Source organism: Fulmarus glacialis, unplaced genomic scaffold (genome assembly GCF_000690835.1).
Source record: "Fulmarus glacialis isolate BGI_N327 unplaced genomic scaffold, ASM69083v1 scaffold15688, whole genome shotgun sequence".
Classification (NCBI taxonomy): Eukaryota; Metazoa; Chordata; class Aves; order Procellariiformes; family Procellariidae; genus Fulmarus; species Fulmarus glacialis.
The window spans coordinates 26427-39112 of record NW_009227819.1 but is presented as its reverse complement, the minus strand read 5'-3'; the positions used below and the strand labels follow the sequence as shown (position 1 = coordinate 39112).

The 12686-nt window shown below is 51.5% G+C and overlaps 1 protein-coding gene across 1 annotated transcript in view; it reads left to right on the top strand.

Annotated features, from left to right (window-relative positions):
• Positions 1–5037: 5037 nt before the first annotated feature.
• The window catches only part of LOC104080778 (neurofascin-like), a gene marked incomplete at its 3' end in the record, with an annotated part of 30135 nt that continues 22486 nt past the window's right edge, over positions 5038–12686 (top strand). Inside the window, 5 exon segments of the mRNA XM_009583289.1 lie at positions 5038–5131; positions 8698–8803; positions 9002–9198; positions 9562–9684; positions 9887–10057. Of these exon segments, the coding sequence (XP_009581584.1) occupies positions 5038–5131; positions 8698–8803; positions 9002–9198; positions 9562–9684; positions 9887–10057 (691 nt within the window).

Sequence of the window (12686 nt, the reverse complement as noted above, 5' to 3'; positions counted from 1 at the left end):
CGGGGGGAAGCAGGGATGCTCCGGGGCTGGGATGTGAGGATTCACTAGCTCAGCTCACCGCCATCTGTGGAAAGAAGAGATTTCCCCCATCTCAAGGCAGGGAGGAAGCAATGTACGTGTTAAATCGACATGCGCATGGAGAAATAGAGAATCAAAGTTTCTTTTATATGGCCGTGAGGGTTTGCAGCTCTGCCAGGCTGGTACGCAGCCCGCTGTGCTGGCTTGGCATCCCCGAGGAGCTGTGAAGCGAGGAGGCAGTGCCTGCAGAGAAACCCTTCTCTACTGGTACCATCCACAGCACTCCTGGTGCTGGAGCAGGGCTCTTAAGAGATGGAGAAGGTCCTAAAAGAATTTTAAAAGCTTAATTTTTTCCCTTTCGCTGCAGATTTTGAGTGGCTTACAGACAAAGCACTTGGATATGTTTTCTGGTTTAATTATTGGTATGCGAGCGTTGTCTATACATAAGGAGAAACTTGAGAGTGTGAAACTTGCAGAGCGGGGCAATGACCCTGCAACAGCATATGGGCCAGGTACAGTTTTGGTGGCATCCCGTCCGCCACATGGCTGTTCGGGTAATCAAGGCAGATTTGCCTGGTGGGTGCTGTGACCATCAGCACCTTTTGGGAGAGGGTGTTGTGGGGGGCTCGTCCCTGCTGGCAGGGGCACGTGGGGCTCCCCGGGGCCAGGCTGGGCTCTGCCAGGCCACACGAGCATCTGATACCCCTTGACTCTTCGTACCTCCTCTTGACTCCAGCGACCCTTGGGGCAGTTGCTTACCTGCTGCACTATGGTTTGAAAATCCAGGTTTGTTTGGAAAACATTTGACAATGCAGCAAAATCACCCTCTGCCTTTAATGTAGAACGGAAAACCCACGATGCCAGGATATGGTCCTCTGCCCGTGTGTTTTGTAATGCAGGATGGCCTATGCACAGCAAGATATTTCCTTCTGGAATCTTCTTTGTCTTTCAAGCTGATTTGTCCTGACTGCTGCACAAGAATAAAAAAACTGTGGCTAATTTTTCTATGGAAAGTACAAATCCTCTCCAAACCCTCCAGCTCCCATCCCAGTCACCCAGTCCTCAGCTGGGGCAGGCACTGCTGCTGTTGAGTCCCAGCATCTGTATTTTCAGACCCATCACGGATGTCTCCGTCACCCCCAGGTGTATGTCCCTTTTTTGTCTGTCTTGCATTTAATTTTTTCCCTCCAGTGCCTGTTCAGAGAGAGGAGGGAGGCTCCGAACTGAGCAGAGCCAAGGTTACACATCCACCTCTTGATTTCAGATGCGCCCTGTGCTGTGTGGATATTTGGTTGGATTTTGCAAAGTCTCTAGTTTTAAAGCTCCTGTCCTGGGGTTACTCGTGCTTTTGTCCAGAGAAAAATGTATTTACAAAAGTATCTGATGCATCTGGAGAGAGGTCTGGGCCAAGGTCTGGGATGTATTTCTCAACCCAGACTAACAGTTTGTGAGAACTGATGTTGCAGTAGGTCACTGGGGAAATGGAAAGCACCAAGAAGTCTGAAAAACACGTCTGAACTCTGGGTAAGTATTTGGGGAAAAAGGCTCCTGGGTCCACCTCACTGCTGTGTCTTGCCTGTAGCTGGAGGGAAGTGGAGCAGGGACGTGGCTTTTGCTGGTGCTCAGGTGGAGGCTCAACGCTGGATGAGAAATGCATGTAAGCGGTTAAATTCCTATTTGATGGCATCACAATCTTGTAACTATTTGTTTGTGAGATTTTGCTCTGTGTTGTGTTTTTACTGAACATTACGGGCCCAGATTTTGGATCGGGTTTGGGTCCAGCCAGCTTAGAGGCTTCCTGAGCGTCCCCAGACTCAACCCTCCTGCCTCCACGGCTCTGGCCATCCCAGGACACGGCTGCAGGTATGAGGTTGAAGGGCTTGTTCGGCTCTTTGGGCAGCAATCAGATCTTTTCTGTGTTGCACAACGGGGCCAGGAGCAACGATTAAGAAATGCTAAGTCTGGGAAGAAGAGGTCTCATCTGCCTCTTTGCATGGCTCATTTCAGCTTGAGTCAGTCTCAGAAGCAGATGAAGACAGCAGACAGCTTCACGACTCTTAGCATCCCCGGATAAGCACGTTCGTGCCCCTACCGCAGCTCCAGCCCTCTGTGCTGGGGAGATGTCCCTGTCCCCGGGCGAGGAGCAGCCCTGACAATGCGGGCTGTGTTCTGCACGGCCGGGGGCTCGCGGCACTGCCTGTCCCCAGCACCCACCTACACGCGCAAGCACGGCGGCAGATTGTTCCTGATGCGCAGCGAGTCGCACCCACATCTGCCCCGTGACAAAGGGGCCCTGGAGCAGCCCTGGCGTTCGCTCTTCTAAAGGCGGGGTGCATTTTGTGTGTGCCCTCTCGTGGGTTTTATGATTTGCTCTCGGTTGGTGCTGCTCCACGTGGACCCTCCGTCCTCCTTGGGCAGTCCACCGGCACTGGAAGCGCCCGGATCGTTCCCACGTAGCTCTGCCCACGGTTTCAGTCCAGAGCTGCTGTTCCCTTTTGCAGCTCAAAAGTTATCTGCAAATTTATCTCTTCCTGCTATGCACAGCCCTTACTTTTCTAGTCCCCGTGCATGTGATGACGGGTAGGATATGCTTTTTTGCATGAGTTAGATGCCCAGATGCCTCCTGTGTATACTCTATGTATCGGTGTTTGGGCTCAGTCCTTTCTGTATTCCCATTTAATGCAAAATCACCTACATATGCATGTATGTACAAGTATCTCCCAAGCATCTATGCCAGGAACTTACTCCTCAGTGTCACAGCCATTTCTTTACACTAACTAGTACCCGGTTTAAAGAACAGAACATATTCTTCGCTTTTCAGGCTCAAAGCAGCATGTAGAGGTGTGTGCTATTTAAATGCCTGCTGTCTTGCATCTTCCTTCCCATCCTACATCTGTGAATGAAGGGGGGTTTAAAGCATTTTGTGATAGTGATGTGAAGCATCAGTATATGAGCATAGTAAGGATACTAGAAGTCTCAGCCTTGCTAAATCTCTGGTTGCAGTATGGGCTGATTCAGTTCGTAAGTCAGACTTGTGCTTAGTAACAGGCAGAAAAACAGCTGATCCATTACTCATTTTAAGCTGTAACTGGAGAAATGAACCGCTTTACAAAATGAAGGCTACAGATCAAAATGATGTCTTCCATTAGACAGAAAGCTAAAGAAGTAATTTGAAAAGCTTTGTTCAGCATGACCTGATCACAGGGCTGCGGAAGTCCTGGACATGACTTTAATTACTGGCCCAGTCCTATAATTATTTTGTCCTTCAACTATTTTTATTGCAACAGCTGGATTGGAAAATCCTTAGAACGAGCAAAAAAGATCAAAGCAACACTCCCCTCCAAGCCCCTTCACAACCTACAATCTGTCATCTGGTGTAACTGGGACGTGCTGGGGCGGTGAGTTCCTTTGGGCTTCAGCCCAAGAGCGAGGACCCAGAGACCCCGATCGCACCCAGCAGGGCAGCGAGGGGGGCTGGATGGAGAAACCATTAAGCACATCTTGTTCCCCATAAGGGTAACGGGGAAAAGTGTCCTTAAAAGTTATCTTGCGCTGGGTTTGAGCCTGCCCGGGGTTCAGGAGAGCTTCCCGGGCCGTGTGTCAGGGCTCTTTATTTCCCGTGACATCTGCTCCTCGCTGGCTCCCCGCAGCGTTCCCTGCGGTGCCCGGAGCCCCCGGCAGCCCCGCGCTCGCCGGGTTTTGTCTGTTGTGCTGGGTCCCCCCTCCCTCCCGCGATTGCTTCGTACCGGGCTGGGGAACAGCTGAAGGGATAGCAGCATCCAAAGCTGCAGCCGGTTATTTATATTTCATGAAGACGGGCTCTCCTTGCTTGCCAAATGGCCTCTCTGCACTGCTCCCCTGCCTGGCGACATCCCACCTCGGCGAAAGCCTGTGCGAGGGCCGGGGAGGAGCGGCGCGGAGCAAGGCTGGGGATTTTCCACTGGTTCCTGCCCTGGCGTTATTTTTGTTCTTAGCCGAGAGAGCTGTCTGCACGGCTGATGCCCTTTTTATAACTCTATTACAGAGAGTTGTAACTCAGCCATGATGCAACCTCCACCACAGCAGCCTTTCTAAGGGGGCTTTTATGGTACAGACGGGATAATTTAATCTTCCTTTTCACTCTTTTTTAATCTGCATTTAGTCTACGGGTTTATTAAGAGCAAAATAAAAGGTATGTGTACAGAAAATGCAAATGATAACCTGCCAGTCCCCAGGAGGTTTGGATGGGCGCCTTCGGGAGCCCGGCAGCGGCGTGCTGCGCATCTTCACCAGGGACCGTCTGGGGAGGGAAGCAGCTGGAGCCCGGCTGGAAACGGGCTTGTTTGGAGACCGGTTGGGAAGGTCCCGCTGTGCCCCGACTCCTGCTAGGGCTGTGCCGGGCCGGTGACAGGCTCGTTGGTACCCGAGGGGGTCTCTGGAGCCGGTCCCCCTGCTACAGGTGGGCTGTAGTCGAGGCAGAGCTCATCCCAGTGCTCCGCCGGAGGGAGTGGATGTTTGCTATGTAGGTATTCCTTGTGCATAAAATACTATTATTATTATTTTTTTAAACAGCAAATCATCCTTTTCATTTTATCCTATGGGGACTGTTCGCTGCTTTTGTATTCACTTGCTCTGAGTAACTTCCCATCAGTCCCAGGGGACAGCATGGTCCTTCTCCTTCCATCCAAGAGGTCTCTCCAGGGTTTAAGCACCAATAACCCCGTAAGGCTGATTTTCTGCCAGCAGAGCCACCCAGGGGTTGGGAGGACAGTGACCACGGGCTTGTACCTGGGTCACCAGAGCCTGGAGACGATTTCTGGCACTATTCACACCCCCATCCCTCCGCACAAATATTTTTGGATTGGAAACACTCTCTTTCCACAATTGCCAAAAGAAAGATGACAGAAATGGGGCTGTAAACGGCTCAGTCACCACTGGGTTTGTGTTTGTTTTTGCAGCTGAGGATCCGTCTGCACTTGCCGCTGGTCTGCTCACCTCGGGGGACGCAACTGAGGTCCTAACGCTGCCCAGGCGTCCAAAATGGTCATGCAAAGACACCACCTCGCCTGCGCAGGAATAGCATTCGCTCTCTACCTTCATCACCTCGTCAGCACCATCGAAGTCCCTCTGGATTGTAAGTTATGGTTTACCCCTCTAAAAACTCCTGCTCAGATGGTCGAGGAGGTAGAGTGAAGATGTGCACGGCCCAGGCGGCTTTCAGCCTAAGTTTTTCTTTTCTGTTGTTTGTTTTGGAATATTTTTCTTTTTAAACCACATGCCCTCCAGACAGTCACCTAAATCACTCTCCGATTTAGTCAATCTGTCTCAAAAGCAGAGCAGAGGACTCAAAACCACGTATTAAAATGGGACAGAGCATCTGAAATCAGGTCTTGGCAAGTCTTCAGCCTGTTGATTTCAGGGGAACATCTCAAGACTCCTGGTGTTCCTACAGAACACGGGCAGCCTTTGGGAAGCTCCTTTGTGGAGGACATGAGCTTGTTGCTTATCTGCTGGGGCAGATGCTGCCACAATCTGACACCAAGGTCCCCGAGGGCAGCGGGGACCTGGGCAGGTCCTGCAGAGCAATGTGATTTTTCTCTCTCTCTGTTGGGACTTTTCAGTTAATTATGAGATGGGAGTTATGTTTTATTCAGAAGATATGGATGGATATGGGGGATATGGAGTGAGGAGGAAGGGGGACATGGACTGATGTTTCTGCTGAATGGGCATCTTCAGGCCAGCACGTGGGAAATGCATGACTTGTTTGAATGCACTTCAGATGGGGGTTCATACTGAGAGCTGCTCAGCCACTGTTCTGGAAACCAGTTTCATAATTTCTTTGTGTCCCAGCTTCCTCCTGTAGCGGCTGTTAATAATAATCAGTCTGTCGCTGCAGGGAATCTCTTCTGACAGTGCAATGCACAGAAATCCTCCAGCAAGCAGTGCATTAGTAGAAAAAGGAAAGCTTTTTGCTGGGGTCTAAATTCAGGCTGAATTGCCTGGGTTGCTCGTGATAGGAGAAATTTCTACCTTGTGGGTTGTTAGTCTGTGGAGTCCTGGGTGTGCTGGCTGTAGCCGGGGTACCTCAGCTGATCCCTGGCTCTGGGCAGCAAAATGGGAAGGAAAAATTTGAGGCAGTGGCTTTTGGCTGAAATTTTGGAAATAACTGAAGAGAAAGGATAGGAAAGCTCTGATTTGTGGAAGGGAATAAATACTTACGTTACTTGAAAAGGAGAGGGTCCCCGACTCGAGTCTGAGTCCCTGCTCTACTCCATTCCAGATGGTTGTGGATGAAAATGTCTGTTCCCCTGGAGTCAGGGCTGTAACAGGCACAGGGCGCTCTTGTTCCCAGGATTGGGAATTTGATGCACAAAGCTCAGTGATTCCTTCAGGCCTGGCTTTGCTAGCATCTATAATATTCCAGAAATGCAGGCAGCTGGTGTGGAAGCAGGGGCCAGTGCAGTTGGGGAAAACCGAATGGGTCTGCAAACAGCCGCCTTCTGCCATCAGCTTCGTTTTACTTCCATCTCGGGATGGAAGTAGCCTTCAGAGCCATCAGGGGTTTGCTTTCAGCTCCTGTTTAAGCCATCCAGTGATCAGGGCTCCCTTACCCACTGCTCGGCTGCGAGACTGAGCTAAGGGCAGCATCGCCTGCACTCGAACGGCTGCAGGTCTGACCTGGTGGATGTAAACAGCCCCAGCTGCTCCGGCTTTGTGCAGGGGCTGACAAACGTGCAAATCTCGGGCTCTGTGAGTACATGAGCTCTATTCCCCACCTACCGCCAGCTGTGAAAGTCCTCCCTGCTCCACAGAGATCAGCTCCTTCCCACCCTCCCGGGGGGTCGGGGTGCAGGTGGGCACCCGGCTGCCCTTGCCGACACACCTCGGGAGTGGGAGATCTCCCCAGGGAAGTGTTTTGCTCCCCAGACCTTATGTTTTAAGGGCAGAAGCAGCTCGGGAGAGGGCAGGTGCGTGGGCAAAGCCTCAGGGTCCCCTCACGGCGGAGGGATCAGCCCTCGCTCACCCTGTGTCAGGGGGAGCTGCACTATTTGCTCTTTCTTTTAAGCTTGCCTAGGTGTTTTTTCCCTTCCCCAACCTTAACAAGTTTTCTTCTTTGGGTAAAACCCTGCCTGCCCCTGTCCTGGGGACAGGTTGTGTGTATCTCCCTATATTACAGGCACCTTCTCTGAGTTTGACTGTCACCCAAAAAGCCAGCTAAGGGTTTATCAGGCACGTATTAGCCACTGACTCAGGGGGATGAAACTGGGGGGGCTCGGGGTAAGCCCGACCATAGGGAAGGGGGGAACATTGCTAACTCCTGCGGGCAACCTGCTGGACCGCGGGGCCACCAATGCCCACAGGCAAGTGGTGCAAGTACGCCTGTGCCTTCTTTTGGCCCCCAAAAACCCCTGCTGCAGAGGCAGTTGAGAGCTAACAGGACCGCTCAGCAGCAGCTTCTCCCACGTGGACAGTAAGTAGGTAGATTAGAACATGCTTGGATTGTAAAATGACTTGTGTGTAGTATTTGCAAGCCCTACAATAACTATGCATGTTTATATTTGTGTACATGGCGTATATAGGTTTGTTCTTCAATTAACCTTTTGTCTTTTTTTCGTTATGCTTGCACTTTGGGAATAACAGCAAATATTCAGAGTGAATGTAAGTGTTCCCCTCGCCCTCTGTGTGTACGTGTCCCTCTCCTCTGCATGGCCAAAACAGGGCACGAGGGGTCCGTACCGAGCAGGGGGCCGGTGGCGGCTGTTGCTTGGCTCGCGGTGTAGGTGGGTGCGTTGCTCGCTCCCGTGGCAGGGCTGGCCAGAGTCAGGACAAACCACTTCTCCTGCACAGCCAGGCAGGAGAGACACGGGAGGTGCTGGAGCAGCTTGGGAGGAGTGCTTGGCTCTGCTGCTTTCCCTGGAGAAGGAACCAGACTGTCTTTGCGATGCAAATATTGTTTCTGCAGGGGCTTGTTATTGCTAATGCCACACCTCGGAGGAGAGCAGGCTCCTCTGCCTTGCACGAATGCGTGTGCCAGGCTCAGCTCCACATACTGACACGTCTGCAGCATCGCTAGCTCTCGGGGGGAGAGCAAACAGCCTCGGACCTGAGAGGCTTCATTCCCGGACAGCCCTGGGACTGAGCTCTTCAATTCAGAGTTCAGAACCAGCGCCAGGTCCTACACTGGCTGCTGGGCTCATGTGCCCCTTTTCACAAGCCCTGCCCTTCTAAACACCAGTGCTGTGCTCCTTCGGGGTAAACCTGGGAGGTTTTGAGCCTTTTTCTTGCACAGGGAGCTGCTGTAAACGTCTTGCAGTGGCTTTCTGGCTCCCTGTCTCAGCTGCAGCCCCTGTCTTTGAGGTGCACAGCCAGGATGCCTTTCAGTCTGATTCAAACAACTTGCGGTAGCAGGAAGATGTAACTGTGAAATTTCTTAATGAGTCCGAGATACCAAGTGAGAAACAGGACTTCCCAGTACCGAAAGGGAGTCTGGACAGTGCTGGTGGTCCGAGAGGTGATGAGTAGCACACCCCCACAAATGCTGATGGTAATTTCCTCATGTGTTGAAGGGCTTTAAACCACAAACTGTACGTCCAGCCTGGGGAAGAAGCTGAAGTCCCATCAGGATCCACTGCGGGAAGGCAGAGAGGGGATTCACCTTCTTTGCACAACCCTCCTCACGGCTCTTCATTTGCTTTGCAGTGCCTCAGCCCCCCACAATCACCAAGCAGTCCGTGAAGGACTACATTGTCGACCCAAGGGATAACATCTTCATTGAATGTGAAGCCAAAGGGAACCCCGTTCCCACGTAAGTGCACCTACAGCCCTTGTTAGGCTGAAGCTCTGCTGTTCCTTACAGCTGGCTCTGGAGGAGCTTCCCTCCGGTCGAGCTGTGCCATTTACACCATCAGCTAATCCAGCTGTTGGCTTGCACAGCACAGGTAAGGATCTCGCCGGGTAAATATGGTCCCTGGTGACAAACCCAACCTCTCCCCCATGCTTGCAGTTTTTCCTGGACGCGGAACGGGAAGTTCTTCAACGTGGCGAAGGACCCCAAGGTGTCCATGCGGCGGCGGTCGGGGACGCTGGTCATCGACTTCCACAGCGGGGGACGGCCAGAGGACTACGAGGGCGAGTACCAGTGCTTCGCCCGGAACGACTACGGCACTGCTCTCTCCAGCAAAATCCACCTCCAGGTTTCTAGTGAGTAACGGCAGCGGCACAGCTCCTCAAGCAGCCACTTGCTGGAGGAGAGCAGGGACTATTTGCATCGTATGAGATTTTGTAGAAGCAGCATGGAGAATATCCAGTGCTCAAACATCTCAGCCTGCTTCATCTGTTACCTGTGTTGGGATGTATCCAGCCACAGGACCGAGATGAAGGCATGGGGGTTATGGCTGTAGCTAACGGGGAAATACTCGGTATAGATTTAAGGGAATCTTGCACACGTAGAAATGAAGTTTGCATTGAGGCCACTCCATTGAAACCAGGCCAGGTCCAGTGGGAAGAGATCTGCAAAGTTACTACCCTGCCTTCCTCATGCAGTGTCTTTACTTCTTATGGCAGAGTCTCCCCTGTGGCCCAAGGAGAAGGTGGATGTGATAGAGGTGGATGAAGGTGCTCCACTCAGTCTGCAGTGCAACCCGCCGCCCGGCCTGCCTTCTCCCGTCATCTTCTGGATGAGCAGCTGTGAGTCGGGGGAACCCCCTTCCCACCTTGAACCCTGTGGGCAAGCCATCACCTGCAGTGTTTATTTGAAATAACTATGTTTAGGGTCATTACTGCTAGTTCAGAGCTTGGAGGCACCCATATGTGGCCTGGGTCAGGGGTTTCTCCTTTGCACAGCTGCCCGTGGGAGGATCTGACTTGGAGGATCTGTTCTCCCCTGCAGCCATGGAGCCCATCCATCAGGACAAGCGCGTATCCCAGGGCCAGAACGGCGACCTGTACTTCTCCAACGTCATGCTGCAGGATGCCCAGACCGACTACAGCTGCAACGCACGCTTCCACTTCACCCACACCATTCAGCAGAAAAACCCCTACACCCTCAAGGTGAAAACCAGTAAGTGTCACGCTGATCGCTCAGGATGGGTCTTCCCTGGCCTCTCTCAGGCAGGGTTTTCCTTCCAGACACCTTGTTTCTGTTCTTGACAGCACTGAGACCTACCAGGGAGAAGAGTGGCTTCCTTCATTTTGTTTAGGATAGTACAGGAACCTGTTTGGATGAGGAATGATAGTCCTTGGATGGCTAACCTGGCAGGGAGGGGTGGCTGGTCTCCCTCCAGCATCTCAGAGCTTTGCAACTTCATGGGTCGAGGGCTGCAGAGGTAGCTTGGTGCAGGTATTGCTACATCCATGCGTTTGGGATGAGCTTGAAAGCATTTCAACACAGATGGGGCATCTCTCCATCTTTAGGGAAATGTATAATATCAGGTGATCTTTCCCTAGTTTGAAAAGCTGGAAATAGCCTTGGTTTGCTCCAGGCTTAGGTTTACGGGGAACCCTCGGCTGTGCTGGTGCTGCATGGGAGGACTGGGGGTGAGTCAACCTTGCACAGCTCAGGATTTACCTGCTGACCAGGAGCTGCTGTTTAACTTCATGGCTCTGGGAGGTGCTGGCAGGAGCCTTGAGCCTTTGGGGTCCGAGCGTGTACACGTGGGACACACTCAGGATGGCCAGAGATCTCAGTTTCACCTTGGTAAAAAGCAGGAGGAGCACGTGCATGGCTCTCTCCAGGCATGTGAAGAGCCTTTCCATGGGCAGGTCCAGCCACCAGCAGTCTCTTCTCCAGAAACGAGACTGCTTGAAGGAAGGCGAGTTCCTGATGCTAATGCATTTCATGCCAGCTGGCTGGTGGGGACGCTGGCAGAGGGGACATGAGCTGAGCGCTGCAGGACATGAAGCTTTTGAGTTGATGCGGGTCCTGCAGAGCATGGGCTCTCTTTTGGGGCGTGTGTGCAGAGCACCGGCACAATCAGCAGCTGACATAGAAACAGCATCTAAGGGCCCCAGTCATCAGACAGGAGCCATCTCCCGTTCCCAGTAAGGTCAGACTGGGAGGAAGGGGTAGTGTGTGCTGGCAGATGCAAGGCTGTGTTTTGGGGAGCAGGCTCTTGTCCAAAGCAAGCACGAGGCGCTCCTGAATCCCAGTGTTAGGAGCTTAATCTGGTCTCGCAGCAGCTTAAATTAGAACAAACGCTGTTAAAGTGTTCTGATACCAGTGACCTAAAAGTGATGTGAGAAGCAGACGGGCCCTGGAGTGTTTTGCATTTTTATTGTAACAGCTTCTCCTCTGTGCAAAGCACGAATGGAGAATCAGCAATATAAATACTATACACAGGCTGTTTGCTAATGGTGAGGAATGTGTGTAGGTAATTCATTCTGAATATTATTTGTCTGTTTACAGAGCTGTCCAAACAATGCCAATGTTTGCCTGTTAGGGAAGGACCGAGTCCTAAATTACTGTGAGCTGGAGAAATTCTGGCAAACAAAGATCTGTGGTCATTTGAGCCTCTAAAGGCTTTAGCCTGACATATTTGTCAAGCTATGGAAAAAATGTGGAAGAAATCCTGGAAGATTTCTGTGCAGACAGATACAAGTTCCCCCTTCTGCTAAACTCAGATGCCACCACAGCGTTTTGCTCCCAGGCTATGTAGAATTGCCTTCCAATTACACTGGACTCCCTCTTTAAGTTTTCCTTTAGAAATGTGTGCTGTATTATCAGATGCAGATGCTACCCCATGAGCTCCCCAGAGGCCCTTATAATTTAAAGAACTGAGGCTGTAATTTCTCATCTGTCATGATACAAAAAATTCTTTCTACGTACAGTGTTCAAAGGAGACGAGCTTGTATTTGTCTCAAGCTGCTCAATCATCTCAGCCTTAAGCCATGAGCATTGGCTATCCTCAAAAAAAAAAGTTCACCAGCTGCTGAAAAATCCTTGCATGGGATTGCCATGCCCTTGGATGCAGGAAGAGAGGAATGCAAAGGCTTGGGGGAGCGATACACTTGTGCCTTTCCCTGCAGAGAGCTTCTCTGGTGTATCCAGGTTCAGGTAGCTCTTGGGCATCTGCTGGGCTCTTTTAACCCCCTTGCACAGAGACACGGTGTGTGGCTGATGACTTCAGGCTCAGGGCAACACCTGTATGGTAGCCAACACCTCTATGGTAGCCAACACAGCTTCTCACATCTCCTGTTGGGCAGATGATACCATAACACGGCTGTGCCACATCCTGGTGGAAACCAGGGCCGTCTCACATGCCAAAACAGTATTTCGGGTAACGGTGTGAGCTGAGGAGGGCAGGTCCTCCAGCAGCCGCGGGCCAGGACGGTGCAGCCCCCGTCTCCTCGCCGAGCGCGGGTGGCAATTGGCTTTCTTCTTCAAGTAGAGGTGATGGCTGGTGGTGGCTGTCGATAAACGAGAGCAGCGTGTTACTGAAGAGCTGGTATTTCGCAAGTAATACAACCTACTTTAATTACCTTGTAATTAAAAGGGATTTTACAGCAGATTATGCTTTTAGAGCCTAATTATTATTATTATTATTATTTTTATTTGTTCATCTTTGCCATGCCTTTTTGCTGCCTAGCTGTGTCCAACCTATGCTTTATGCTGGGAAAAAGTACCTGGAATATGTTTCCCTCATAGTTAAGAAACGGAGAGAAAAAGCATTTTTCTTCTCTGAATTGAACTG